The 14868-nt window shown below is 38.8% G+C and overlaps 1 protein-coding gene across 14 annotated transcripts in view; it reads left to right on the top strand.

The window, feature by feature from the left end:
• Window positions 1-14868, top strand: part of Baz1a (bromodomain adjacent to zinc finger domain, 1A) — a 122801-nt gene that overhangs the window by 79741 nt on the left and 28192 nt on the right. For 7 of the 14 annotated variants that reach the window (XM_063261906.1, XM_063261908.1, XM_063261907.1 and 4 more), the window contains 8 exons: window positions 1149-1283; window positions 3718-3817; window positions 4249-4415; window positions 6202-6297; window positions 6925-7063; window positions 8824-8970; window positions 13991-14215; window positions 14651-14816. In XM_063261906.1, the coding sequence (XP_063117976.1) occupies window positions 1149-1283; window positions 3718-3817; window positions 4249-4415; window positions 6202-6297; window positions 6925-7063; window positions 8824-8970; window positions 13991-14215; window positions 14651-14816 (1175 nt within the window). Of the gene's footprint in view, window positions 1-1148; window positions 1284-3717; window positions 3818-4248; window positions 4416-6201; window positions 6298-6924; window positions 7064-8823; window positions 8971-13773; window positions 13870-13990; window positions 14216-14650; window positions 14817-14868 lie in introns of those variants that run through there. The other 7 variants (XM_039112223.2, XM_039112222.2, XM_039112221.1 and 4 more) reach the window with 3 other exon arrangements.

Raw genomic sequence — 14868 nt, 5'->3', positions numbered from 1 at the left:
AAGTATTTAAGTCATCACTTAGCCATGACAAAGACTCAAAATATTCAGTAGTTTGAGAAAGATTTACTGTGACCCAGGTAGTGGTGATCCTGTCAGGACTCTGAGGCAGAAGGATTACATGTGTGAGATTAGCCTGGACTTCACAGAGAGATTGTCAGAAAAACCAAAACAAATAAGACAACACAAAGGAGAAAGACATTTATTGGAGCACTGAAACATTATATTATGTTTTATAAATAATATGCAATTATTATATGCCAAGTAAAAGCAAAATACCAGGGTTTTTAAATGTACAACTTGAATATTTTCAAGCCAGGCATGCTATACCTATAATTCCAGTACTCAGGAAACAGAGTCAGGCTAATGCTCAAATTCAAGACCAGTCTCATCTAAAAAGCAAAAAAGATAGTCAGAAGTAGATACTGAGTTCCTATCTCAAAAAAAGCTTTATATATATATATATATATATATATATATATATATATATATGCTTATATATATTTCATATATATATGAAAACTTTAGACAAAATTGGTAAAAATAAAACAGATGTATCTACAGAGATGGTTCACTGTTAAGAGGTAATTATTGCTCTTACTGAATTTGGTTCCCTGCATCCACACCTCACATCAGGTGCTTGCAACTGCCTATATGTAACTCCAGCACCCACCTTCATATATGTACTACCCATAAAACATAAACACCTGATATTAAAAATAAAATAAATCTAAAAAGCACACTGAAATAGCTTTTAGTATTTAAACCCCGCGGAGACATTGTTGATATTTTGTGGAAAGGCAACCGGCTTGGTTTTTGTTAGGCTAAGCCTCATATAAGTGCATCTTAAAGCTTCTGTGAAGCCAAGGTGACTTTGAGCTCCTGAACCCTGAGGTGTCCTTCCCTGCAAACGCTGGGGTTACAGGCATGCATCACGGTACTCAGCTCATGATAAACTGTAATTAGTTTCTCTCTGGTATCTTTCTGATGAATTATTTAATGTAGAGACCAACTAACTACATAATGTGCATTTGAAAGACAATGTTTTTGGCTTAGTCTTTAGCAGCAGTAATAGTGGGCATAAGATATTGAACATATTGTATACAGTAGACTAATGTGTTGTCACTCTACCCTGTGTGTTTTTAATTAAGGCATCATCTTTTTCAACATATAACATAGCAGAGCAAGATTTTTCTTATTTCTTCCCTGATGATCCACCTACATTTATCTTCAGTCCTGCTAACAGACGAAGAGGAAGACCTCCCAAACGAATATCTTTTGGTCAGGTAGGTAAAAAAAGCCTAAACTACCCTTAGCTGTTAACGAGGCAATATCTGCAATCAGTGAAATGTTTAGCTCCTGTCACCCCTATAACCTGTAAGAAGGATACCCTTTTACTTCATAAGAATATTTGAGTGTGTGCTCCCTTGATGCTCAGCTCAGCATTGAGATTTATGACGTTTCCAGTGTGGATTCATGTTCACAGGAGGCAGATTTTATACCAAGGTAGGAATAAATATACAGGCAGTTATGAAGAAAAACAAGTGGGATGGAAAACTCAGGAAATTAGAATAACACTGAAGTATCCAGAGCAGTTCTGACTAGAGGGCTTTAAGAAAGGCCTGAATTAAGCACAAGAGTTGGCGGTTTGAGTAATAGCTCCCGTGAGACCATATATTGGAATGCTTAGTCACTGGGGAGTGGGCTTTGAGGTTACCAAAGCCTATACCAGACCCAGTGTGTCTGTACCTATGGATCAGGACGCCAGCGTCTGCCTGCATGCTGCCTGACGATAATGAACTAAGCCTCTGAAATGGTAAGCTAGTCCCAACTCACTGTTTTTTCTCACTGGTTGTCTTGTTCATGGTGTCTTTTCGCAGCAATGGAATAGAGGCTAAGCCATTCAGCCATAGGGCAAAAGGTGGGAGGAAACTTAAGACATGAACATAACCATGTTCATAAGGGACTCAGCATTAGTTTGCAGAATGTTCATCGTACACGTAGCAGGGCAGATCTAATGGGCTATGCAGGAGAATGTGTATTCTTGAGGCTGCAATTGTAAATCAAATGGTTCTAATATTCTTTCTCTAATAATATCAATTGGTTTATATAGTTACTAAATTACACTTTAGCCAAACAGTGGCGGCCTAAATCCAATCAAATAACAGTCTACTGCTGACTCAGGGTGTGTAATGAGAGACTTGGAATGTACCGTAAATCTGAGATTTTAGAGTAGAAAGAGAAGTGGCAGCGTTTATCTTTATTTGTTTTAGCAGTAAACAATTTTCCTTCATCAGATCATTGTCATCCCCCACAAGGACACCACGGGAGTGCCTGGAGGTGGGCAAACCAATAACCTATGCAGGTCTCAGAGCTGGAAGGAGCATACTTGGATTCTTCTGATCCTGGATTCTCCTTCCTTCTGCATTTTGTTTTCTCTTACCCTCCTTCTACACATGCTGGTTTGTTCTTTTCTTGACTAGAGGTTGCTGATGGCTATAGTGATTTGCAAACAAGTTTCCGTGCTTCTAGTAGCAGTTTGGTATAATTCAGAATTTATTGAAGAGTCTCAGGCATTTCCAGGCTCATGGTAAGCGTTTGCAGAAAGAGTCCCCTGTGTTATAAAAAGACTAAGTAGGGCAGATACTGTTTCTTCCTTGCTGAAAAGCATTCAGTGGAGACATCCAGCTGTTCCTTCTTGTGACCACACCCTTGTCCCCCTCTCAGAGCTCCTCTAGTCTGTATAGCTGAGAAGTACTTCTTCCAAATAACCTTCACCGCAGTGACCAATTAGTTACTGTTTTTTCCTAGCTCTAGTTTAGGTGTAATTATCTTTTTCAGCTGTTTTGAATTTCCACTTCCAAATTATCCAAATTTTAAGATTTGAAAGGTGTTAACATTGAACCTTAGCTGTTATAACCTTTCTCATATTTATTAAGATCTATCCAGCTTCCCTGATAAACTGTGCATGAGGGAAGGGACCAAGTCTGCCTTGTTTATCACTGTTATTTAGCACTGGCCTAGTGCTTACCAAGGACTTAGAGATTAAAATGACTTGTACATTCTGTTATATTACAGTGTGAAGTAATGAATGATTGTTAGAGAGCCAGCCAAGGTACAAGGCAGAGACAGGACAGTGGCAGCAACTCAGAGGCCATCTGAGCCTTGTCTACAGAAAGCTCGGGCCAGTAGGGAGCTTCAGAGCAAGAATACTGTCCCCAAAATAAAGTAAAAATCTGGCATTGCTTAATATTAACCATAAAAAATCCTTCTGACATGTTTGTCCTTCATATTTGATGTTTCCACCAACTAGATTATAAAGTAATCGTGAGCATTTATTATTTTTCTAGTGTATCATTTATTGCTCTTGATATACTACCAAAATATTGGATGTTTTTCTAGTTTATGTAAGTATGGAGATCACTATAATTAGAATTACTAATTTATCCATTTATACTTAGAACTCGTTTTAATATTTACAAAAAACTGTAATTGGTGTGGGTTTGTTTGTTTTGGTTTTGGTTTTGTTTTTTGCTGTGCTGGGCATTTGAACCCAACATCAAGACGCTTGTTTTCTAAGCAGGTACTCTACCACTGAGCTATAACTGCAGTTCTGGTGAGAGCTTTGGATGTTTTGTTTTTTCCTCACTAAGAAAACCTGGCCATCAGCTTATGTAGTCTCTGTGGTTTACCACTTTAGTTTCTTCATTTATTTTTTAGGAAGACAACATTGCTAGTAAGCAGACTATTGCAAGATGTCGGAGCAAGGCTATTAAAGAAAGAGACAAACTTTTGAAACAAGAAGAAATGAGGGCACTAGGTGAGTTTTAACATTCTCTCCAAACACTGTTTAAGGATAAGAATGAATACTTCTCTGGGCCCAAATGAGGAATATTTCTGAATGGTGTATTTCTCCTCACAGATTACGGTCATTTTTTTTCTGAATGACCCTTATTCATCTCTCCTAAATATATCATTCCCTAGTCGTCTGCTTAATTCTAGATTGAGGTAAAGTTGTTGTCAGGGTCTAGAAGCTGTATATGTTCTAGTGTCGATGGTTTCAAAAGCAGGATATGTTTGTCCTAGAGTGTGTAGGTCACTGTTTAGCCAGTTATCTACCTCAAGGAGTTGTGAGTCTCTGCTGATCTCATTTAACCTAAGTTTTTTTAAAGCCTCTTTTGTTAGATTTTTTTTTTTATAAGCTGAATTTCTGGTTTTGTGGACATAGTTTTAAATTTGGCCTCCCCACAGCTTTTGAAAAGGCCAAACTAAAACGAGAAAAAGCAGATGCTTTGGAAGCAAGAAAAAGAGAAAGAGAAGATAGAGAGAAAAAGAGGGAAGAATTGAAGAAAATTGTAGAAGAAGAACGACTCAAGAAAAAAGAAGAAAAAGAGAGACTTAAAATAGAAAGAGAAAAGGTATTCAGTATATTAAATATTCAGTAAATATATATGTATGTATAGTTGTGGTTCTTACATATTTAAATGCACTGCTAATTCTTTAAATTCTTTTACCATTTTCATTGACATTTTTGAGCCTACATAGAACACAGATAAAAAATTAATCTCCCCAGGGGACTCAGGGGTTAAGAGTGTAGGCTCCTCTTCCAGAGGTCCTGAGTTCAATCCCCAACAACCACATGGTGGCTCACAACCATCTGTATTGGGATCCGATGCCCTCTTCTAGTGAGCAGGCATATATGCAGGCAAAATTTACACATAGTAAATGAATACATGAATAAATCTTTAAAGAAATGAATCTCCCTTTTGCTTTAGAAAATTTAATTACTACTTTAAGGTTCAATATATCTGTATTCTCTTAGACTTCACTCAATTTAAAATGCAGCTCCATGTTAAGAGCACTGGCTGCTCTTCCAGAAGACCTGAGTTCAGTTCTTACCACCCACATGGCAGCTCACAGCAACTATAACTTCAGCTCTAGAGGGTCTGCCATCCTCTTCTGGCCTCCACTAGCATCAGACATGCATCAGACATGCATCAGACATGCATCAGACATGCATGTGGTGCTGAGACACACAGAGGCAAAACATCCATACACATTAAATAAATCAATCTTTAAGTCGGTGCACTGGAGAGATGGATTAGTAGTTAAGAGAGCACTTGCTGTTCTTTTTTTTAAAGTGATTTATTTGTTTTCATTTTAAGTGTGTTGGTGTTTTGCCTGTATATGTCTGTGTGAGAGTATCTGATCCTCTGGGACTGGACACTTGTGGCTGCCATGTGGGTGCTGGGAATTAACCCAGGTCTTCTGAGAACAGCTACTGCTCTTAATTCTGAGGCATCTCTCCAACCTTAGGGTTTTTTGTTGTCCTTTTCCTTTTTCTCTTTCTGTTTTTATTTTTTTAAAGGCAGGGTTTCTCTGTGTAGTCCTGGCTGTCCTGGAACTCATCCTGTAGACTCATTCTGCACACTGGCCTCTGACTCACATATCTGCCTGCCGGGTGCCGGGTGCCCAGAGCACTTGCTGTTGTACAGAGTTCTTGATCTTGGTTTCTATAACCCATGTTGGGCTGCTCACAACTCAACTCCAGTTCCAGGGAATCTGATGCTCTCTCTGTTCTGGCGTCTGTGGGCACTGCCCACATGAGATATACAAATAAGCAGGCACATGCACATAATTTTTTAAAAATTTTTTGAAAGTTACAAGGTGGAACATGAGTGAATTCTAGTGATCTCTACACCCCACACACACACGTAGACCATACGCACTCAATACATAAATTGAGTAAACAAGCAAACAATACTTTGATTCATTTATTTCTAGTCTTCATTTTTGGCCTTAAAAACGAAAGACAGATCTGGAGAGATGGTCTGGTTGATTGAGGGTACTGGCTGCTCTTGCAGAGGACCCAGGTTTGATCCCAGCACCCACAAAGCCACCATCTTCATGGACCCCAGTCCCATGGGATTCTTTGTTTTTAATTGAGACAGGTTCTGGTATAACCTAGGCTGGCCCCACATTTGCTCTGTATAGCCAAGGATGACCTTACATTCTTGTCAGTACCTTTCAGGTATTGGAATTACAAGTATATGCCACCAAGCCTCCTTTTATACTGTGTTGAAGATCAGTCTCGACTGTTGAACAAGCACCGTACCAGCTGAGCTACCTAGCGTCAGTGTTTATTAACAGTTCTTGGGTGATGTTAATATTGATTGATAAATTTCTTCTGACCCTGCTTGCTAGGAAAGAGAGAAATTACGTGAAGAAAAACGAAAATATATGGAATACTTAAAGCAGTGGAGTAAACCCAGAGAAGACATGGAATGTGACGACCTTAAGGTATGAACGTGCTGTGCCTGACACAGATGTGTTTAACTTGTCTTACTTGACTTTGCTGATAGAATGGTTGGTTGGGCTGGGCATGGTGACACTTGCATTTAATCCAGCAGTTGGTAGGTAGAGACAGGTAGATGGATCTCGTGTGATTGAGGCCATCCTAGTCTACAAACTGAGGACCTATCTCAAAAAAAAAAAAAAACCTTGGGGGTGGGGTGGGGTTATTTTTCCTTTGTGGGGGCAGTGAGAAAGGTCTTACTGTGTAGACCAGGCAGCCTGGCTCCCGTTCATCTGTGCCACCCTTCTGAGTGTTGGGACCACAAGTCTATGGTAGACACCTTGCTGAGTTTGTTTCCTGATAGAAGTACATCTTCCTCATTTAACTAGAAGGAAACAGCCATGTATATATAGAAGGTGTTCTTACCTTTCCAGGGCTGCATTGTTACTGTGGTAGTGGTTATTCTGCCAAAATAATTGATCAGTCTTTATGATACCTGGCATCCAATAACCGTGTAGCCAGGCATGCATTTAGGTTTATTTGAGTTAAAAGAATAAGGATTTCATTTACTTCTGGAAATAATCTAAAGTATCTAAACCTTTTGACATTACATGTACTATTTAACCTTGCAGGAACTTCCAGAACCAACTCCGGTGAAAACCAGACTACCTCCTGAAGTCTTCGGTGATGCTCTGATGGTTTTGGAGTTCCTTAATGCATTTGGGGAACTTTTTGATCTTCAAGATGAGTTTCCTGAAGGAGTAACCTTAGGCAAGTACTCAAGTTACCTGTTGCTTCGTGCCAGTTTACTCTGACATAGTGTGGTGCTTGATATCTAGTGTCTCAGTCAGGGTCTCTATTGCATGGTGGGGGGGGGGGTTACGTTGCCTACACTTCCATACCAGCCCATCAAGGAGTGAGGGCAGGAACTCAGGCAGCAATCTGGAGACAGGAGCTAGAGCAGAGGCCTTGGGGAAGTGCTTCCTGCTTATCCTGCTTATCTTGCTTATCCTGCATTTTCATACCATCCAGGCGCACATGCCTGTGGGTGGCAACACTCCCAGTGATCTGGGCACTCCCACATCAACCATTAGTCAGGAAAGTACCCTGTGGACATAACTACAGGCCATGTTATGGAAGAAAGCATTCTCTCAGTTAAGATTCCCTCTTTCCTGTGTGGTCTAGTTTTGTGTCAAGTTAACAAAAAAAAAAAATTGGCACACTAAAGATGTACAGGAAACACACACATGCACATGCACACACACATTCCATGAAAGCAGATGGGATACAATATAGAGCCAGAAAAGGACCAGCTAAAGGGGGAAAAAAGGAAGATAATCAAGAATGGTAGGGAGGTGAAATGGAAACACACAATTATATATGTGCATGAAAATGTCATTAAGAAACATAGTCTTATATGTTTACTAAATAAATTAGCAAAAAATAATAAACATAAAAATATTTTTTTTAAAGTAAGTGACCTCTCATAGGGTCATTGGACATCTCTTTTGGAGTCTCCCATATGGCAGCAGTCCAAGAATGACTAGACTGAGATCTTATGAAGCTGTGACTGGCTAGTTGTTTTCATGGCTTTTTCATGCACGTTTCCGTCTCCTCCATGTGACTTCCACTAGGAAGCAGAACTGTCACTGTTAGGCTTGTATAGCCTCACCTTGCTACCGGCCCTCGTAAGAAGTTATAGATCCACTTCATGAGTGAGGAATGCCATGTGAGAACTTAGAGACAAATAGTTTCTACTTCTAATTTATAATTCATTTACGTGCAGGTTTACAAACTTTGTACAAATATTTATAATAGAGTTCAATATGAGGCGGAATTTGAATCAAACTTTAATTTTTATCCAGTAAAGTTTTAAGCTGCATGTAGAAGCCTCTGAGACAGATTTCATTGTCATTCTTGTTTTAACAAGGGAGTACATTGACCAATAGGGCTGGGGGTAGGTTTACGGCATGAAACGCTAATGCCTTATGAATCAAGAGCATCTAAACAATTTTACTTGAACATTTTAATAGCTACACAATGTTAGCATTAAAACCTAGTAGTGACAATTACCTTTCCTGGGCATTGTTTGGTAAGCAACATCCCACATAGCTCTCATGAAAAGTGCAACACTAATAATCAATTGTGTGCTTTATAGGGTTTTTTATTTATTTTGATTTTTGAGGCAGTCTTACTGTATAGCTTTGGCTGACCCAGAACTTGCTATGTAGACTGGTAGAACACTCTGCCTTCCTCATCACTTCCTGTAAAACTATATTTTTAAATGTAGCTAAATTGTGCCTCAACTTTAAACTTTGACTGTCTTTAGTACACTGACTTTGGCTTATTTTTCTCTGTGTTGAAATCCTAATGTATTTGGTTTAGATAAGATGTGGATCTACTTTCATAAACAGGCACTTGAGAGAGCAGTCGCACAGGCTCATGTTGATTGAATGTTTATTATTTTCCAATGGAGTTGTTTCTTCAGTCATGACAGAACTTTAAATTCCTTTTAAACGTTTTATTCACAGAAGTGTTAGAGGAAGCTCTTGTAGGAAATGACAGTGAAGGCCCACTGTGTGAATTGCTTTTTTTCTTCCTGACTGCAATCTTCCAGGCGATGGCTGAAGAAGAGGAGGAAGTAGCCAAAGAGCAGATAACTGATGCTGACACCAAAGGTCAGAGTTCAACACCATTGCTGATTGAGCTAGCAGCTTTGTAGTAAAACTGGGTTTTGATGTGTTGTTTCAAAACTCACTTTTCTTTTGCAGTTAGAAAATATAGGTATTTAGTTTACTTGATGCTAAGTCATATTATGCTAACAACATATTATCAGATATCTGTAAAAACTTAATATCGGTATGACCTGTTTCTGACAACTTTTGAGACATTTTCCCTGAGCTGTCTTCCTTTTGTTTCTTTATATTTTCCCTTTAATTTAGAAGCATATCACTGTCTGGTATGTGAAATGCCAAGAAATTCTGCTAAACAGCCTTTCCCTCTACCTTTCATTAGGAAAACTTGAATTCTTATTACTACTTTCAACTAAAATACTATTGCTGGTTTTATTGTAGATATGATACTTTTTATACTAACATTTAGGATATTTTTTTTTTTTAGTTCTTTTTTTCGGAGCTGGGGACCGATAGGATATTTTTTTATCTGGATAGTTTTAGAAACTTTGTTCTTTAAATTCCATGTTCTTAAATATCCAAGGTCAGCATACAATATGTTAACGTAGCAAAAATTTCTTGGCGAACCCTTTAGAAAACGTCTACACTTGTGCTCACTAGTCCTTCGAGCACTGGACTTGTTCCAGCTATCGCACGGTCTTCATTCTCTGATGTGCCTTTCTTTCATCCTTTGTTAATAAACTTTGTGTCTGTCATTTAGAAACTGTGTGGAAATGCTTACCACTCCCAGCACCTCAGAAAGTTGGGTATGGGAGAACACACCATACATAATTCCAGCACTTGGGAGATAGAGGCAGGAGGATCAGAAGCTCAGGGTCATCCTCAGCAATACACTGAGTTCAAGTCCAGCCTTGGATACATGAGACTTCTCCAACAAGACAATACGCTCGCTGTTTTGTTTTACCTCCTATAGTCAGAGGAAATGCTGATTTATGTTATTGATTATTGATGTGATTGTGGACTAGGAGCTTGATTAAATAGCACTTCAGTCTGTTATATAAAAAAGGAAATCATGCTGGAGACATCTCGACAGCAGAGTTAGGACACGCAGATGGAATTTCTCCAATCCCGTAGTTTTTGGCCTTAAGTAGTTTGAGTTCTGTTCATAGTTCCTGGATCGATAAGAATGATAAATCTGTGTCTCATGCTGTCTGCTTTCTGATTTTATAGTCTGAGTTGAAGTGAAATGTACTCTCCAGCCTAAGTGCTGGTCACCGTAGGTTCCACAGCAAGGCTGTTTAAGACATTAAGCTCTGTTTAGTTCCACTTATAAAACAGATAAGGATTGCCATTTTGAAAGCTCTAGTGCGAAAAGAAAAGAGGGTCCAGCAAGACAGCTTAGCAGATGGGAACACTGCAGTCCTGGTGACTAGTGTTGGGTCCCTAGAGCCCACAGTATAAGCAGAACCAGTGTCAGAAGGAGCTGTTGTCCTCTGACCTCTACATGTGTGTCTGCACACACACACACACACAGGCATGCACAAGCATGTAATAATAAGTACAATGATTTTTTTTAAAAAAAGAATGAAAAGAAACTTGAGTGAGAAAATCAGTTAATGCAAAGAAAAAACTTAGAAAGCTGTTGGTGTTTTGTGTTACCAGTTTTTTTTTTTCTAGTCAGGATTTGCTTGATCTGTACTTTCTATATTTCTGTTCTTATATAGAACAATCTCAAATATAAAAATAAAGAACCAATCTCTATATAAATGCTTGCTACAAAATAAAGGTTCTATATGGCTCAGTGATGGCAACTACCACAGGAATAACTTTTTTCTTCCCACCTCAATAACAAAAGTTTTCTACAGTCTTTTAAAAACAGTAAGATAGGATTGATTTTTTTTTTTTTAGTTCTACTTTGACTGGTTTTATTTTCCATGTAAAGAAACATATGTCGCTAAAAGAATTGTGGCTAATAAGAAGGTAATGGTAGTCTGGAGAGATGGCTAAGTGGTTAAGAGAACTGACTGCTCTTCCAGAGATTCCAAGCTCAATCCCCAGCAACCACATGGTGTCTCACAACCATCTGTAATGGGATCAGATACCCTCTTCTGCTGTGTCTGAAGACAGCGACAGTGTACTTACAACAAATAAATAAATCTTAAGAAAATATAGAACACATACACACACAATTTTTTTAAAAAAGTAATGGAACACAAATTTAGGCAATCTGCACTATAATAACCCTATAATAACTATATTATCTCAAAATAGGTAACGAAGTTAAAAAGCTAATTATTTGTTTTCTTAGCATTGCCCATATCTAATTTCATTAGCCCTTGGGATCCCTGTTTTGTTTCAAATCTTAGAAATTTTGTCAGTTTTAAAAATCTTGTACTAACCATATCAGTTATTCCTGCCTTTAGTTTTTTCTTGTTAGTGCTGCTGCTAGTTCAGGATAGGATCTCTCCATGTTGGCCTTGAACTTGCAATAAAGCTGAGGTTGACCTTGAACTCCTACCTTCTTTCTCCATGTTCTAAATGCTGGAATCACAATCATGTTCTACCATAACCAGTTTCCTGTCTTTATTTTTATACAATGAACCTAAAATTCTTTGAAGAACAAGAGCATCTTCCTTAAATGGAACAGTTTTGAGCTTTTTTTTTTCTTTCTGGGATATCATTACTGACTGTTGTAATTGTGTGTACAATTTATACATTAAAATGATGTAATAAAGCCAGGCTTGGTGGCACAGGCCTTTAATCCTACTGCTTGTAACAATAAGTACACATATGTAATAATAAGGGAGGCAGAACAGGAGCATCCACGAGTTTGAGACTGGCCTGGTCTATATAGAGAGACCCTGTCACAGAACAGAACAAAACTCTAATAAATGTAACTGTTTCATACAGTTATATGGGATCCAGTTCAGCCACGCTCTCTTGTAAGAAGGGACCCAGGGAATACTGAGAAAATTCTAAAGAGGTAATTGTAATTCTCTAGAGTGCCATATGGTAGATAAGGCAGTTTAGGAATACATATTATGAGATGAAGAGATGGGTCAGCAGCTCTGAGCACTGGCTGCTCTTGCAGAGGACCGTGGTCTGAATTGCAGCCCCCACACAGAAGCTAACAACTCTCTTTCACTCCTATTCCAGAGGATCTGATATCCCCTTCTAGTGTTCCTCAGCACCTACATATACATGGTTCACAGATATACGATAAGGCGACCACACACATGTAATTTTTTAATGTAAAAGAATAGTATTTTAACATGTCATTTCATGTAAGACTATAGAAACAATCAGTCCGTTATTGGTTCATTTTTTTTTTTAATTCTTTTTTTTTCCGGAGCTGGGGACCGAACCCAGGGCCTTGCGCTTGCTAGGCAAGCGCTCTACCACTGAGCTAAATCCCCAACCTGTTGGTTCATTTCTTAAGGCCTCTGTTGCCTTTGTTCTAAAATGCTGATTTCCTCCTGATGGTAGAGGTTGGTCGCGATACTGTCTACTGAGGAAGAGATGTAGCACACTTGTATGGCTGTGTCTAGGAGTGTGGGTAATCATCATGCATGTTAAATGTGTTGTGGCTTTATATGTAAATTGAAAGTGTGAAATTTTAGCTCTAGTATTTGCCTTTTACTTGAGTTAGGCCTGGCAGGCATGACTTCAGCATTTACAAAAAATTGAATCAGGTAACTTCTAGGTATTTCTGTTTATGTTTTTTTGTATCTTAACATCATCAGCAGTTGTGATCAGACTTGACCCCAGAGCTGCCTTTTCCTTGGAAAAGTTACTCACTTTAGTTTCTAAGGTTCCTTTTGTCAACCTGGAAATTTTGCTAATTGAATCGTGTTAGAACAATTTGGAGGCACAGATCCAGATTAGCCTGAGGTCCTTGCTGGTGCAGGAGAGGTGACAAGATGGGTGAACAGAAGTCTCTTCTTCTCACTCATTTTAAACACAGGCTTTTCTTATGTTGGGCTTCTAATAAATATTTGGAGAACTTACAGATTGCTTATCCAAAGTCACCCCTTTAGGAAAACTAAAGTCCAGATGAACTGATTGGTCTAAAGAATGTGTACTAGTTACTGGCAGTGCTAAACCAGAACATGACCTGTTGATTAGAATAACCTGTAAACACTGTACCCTAATACAGCCAGCACGTTGGTTTGTTTGGGTTTGTTTCTGGAAACATGAGGGGTACAGGTGGCACTTGAGTTTTATCTGTGTGTTACAACTGGGAAGAGTTGTTTATATGATGGATGCTTATACTGCTTTATACCAGTAGATTTGCTGTTTTGATCTACTGTAACTTAAACAATTTTCAAAGCTAAAGCCATTCTCTTAGAAAATGAAGGGAAATCCTCCCCTACTTCTTAGACTGAAGATTTTGAAAGTGAGGAACTGTTAATGAAAAGCATGAGTCACTGAAGCTGTGCAGGCTTTAAAGCTCTTCTGGAGGTTCAGTGATAAACAGCCTGTGCTGTGTCATGGTTCAGTCTGAATCTGTTTATTAGATTGGGTATCTTTACTCAATTTTCAAAGCAGACTTTTCAAGTTACATTAAATGGGTGATTTGTTTTAATTCTAAAATACATTTTGCCATTTTTGGAATATGTAAGTGCATCTTTCTGGTAATTTGGAAATTGTCTCGTGTGCTCTGTAGGGAAATGGTAGTGTACAGTCTAGGATCTGTTGCTTTGGTGGAGACCAAGAGAATGTGAATAATGCTGTGCTGGGTGTTGGTTCTTCTGAGGTCCCTGAATGTTAAGCTGTTTTGTTGATCTTTTAAAGGGGCATTCTTCCCAAATATTCTTGCACTAGAATAAAGTGTTTATTTCCTTAAAGATCTAACAGAGGCTTTGGATGAGGACGCAGACCCCACAAAATCTGCACTGTCTGCAGTTGCAGCCTTGGCCGCTGCATGGCCACAGTTACACCAGGGTATGTGTGGGCTTTGTTTTGTTGTTATTTGGCATTTTATTTTAATTTATAAAGGTACATTTACATTGCTGAGTAGTCATTGTTTGTTTTCTAAATGTCTGTTTCATTTTTAACAATATAGGCTGCAGTTTGAAAAGCTTGGATCTTGATAGCTGCACTCTTTCTGAAATCCTCAGACTGCACATCTTAGCTTCAGGTGCTGATGTGACATCAGCAAATGCAAAGTACCGGTACCAGAAACGAGGAGGATTCGATGCCACAGATGATGCCTGCATGGAGCTTCGACTGAGCAATCCCAGTCTGGTGAAAAAACTGTCCAGCACTGCTGTGTATGATTTGACACCAGGTAAACGGCAAGATGGAATTTTTTTTAACCTACTTACTTCCTATTCATCTCTCTTATCCAGAAAACTAACAAGCCAACAAGAAACTCCACACGATAAATCTGTTATTAAAGAAATTAAGAAAGAGCATTCATTATTGTTAGAGTCATGTGGTTGGTTGATTGGTGTGGTTTTGGTTTGTTTATTTGTTTTGAGGCAGGGTCTCACTGTCTCTGACCTGGAACTCACTGTGTAGACCAAGCTGGCCTTAAACTCACAATGATTTGCTGGCCTCTGCCTCTGCCTCTGTCTCTGCCTCCCAAATGCTGGCAGTAAACAATTGTAGCACCATACCTACTACTCCTTGTTCTTCAGTAGACACTTTATCATTGAGTTAAAATTGTCAAATGCTGTTCCTTTTTCCTCATTGATAACACAGAAATTATCCATTTTGGCAGGAGAAAAAATGAAGATACTTCATGCTCTCTGTGGGAAGCTACTGACCCTAGTTTCTACTAGGGATTTCATTGAAGATTATGTTGATGTATTGCGACAGGCCAAGCAGGAGTTCCGAGAGCTCAAAGCAGAACAACACCGTAAAGAGAGAGAAGCCACAGCTGCTCGGTAAGCACTGCTCACTCTCTTATTCACTGTTTAAAGTTAGCATCGCCAGCTG

Source organism: Rattus norvegicus, chromosome 6 (genome assembly GCF_036323735.1).
Source record: "Rattus norvegicus strain BN/NHsdMcwi chromosome 6, GRCr8, whole genome shotgun sequence".
In the NCBI taxonomy this organism is placed as follows: Eukaryota; Metazoa; Chordata; class Mammalia; order Rodentia; family Muridae; genus Rattus; species Rattus norvegicus.
The sequence above is the reverse complement of the archived record's forward strand: the minus strand, read 5'-3'. Positions and strand labels throughout refer to the sequence as shown.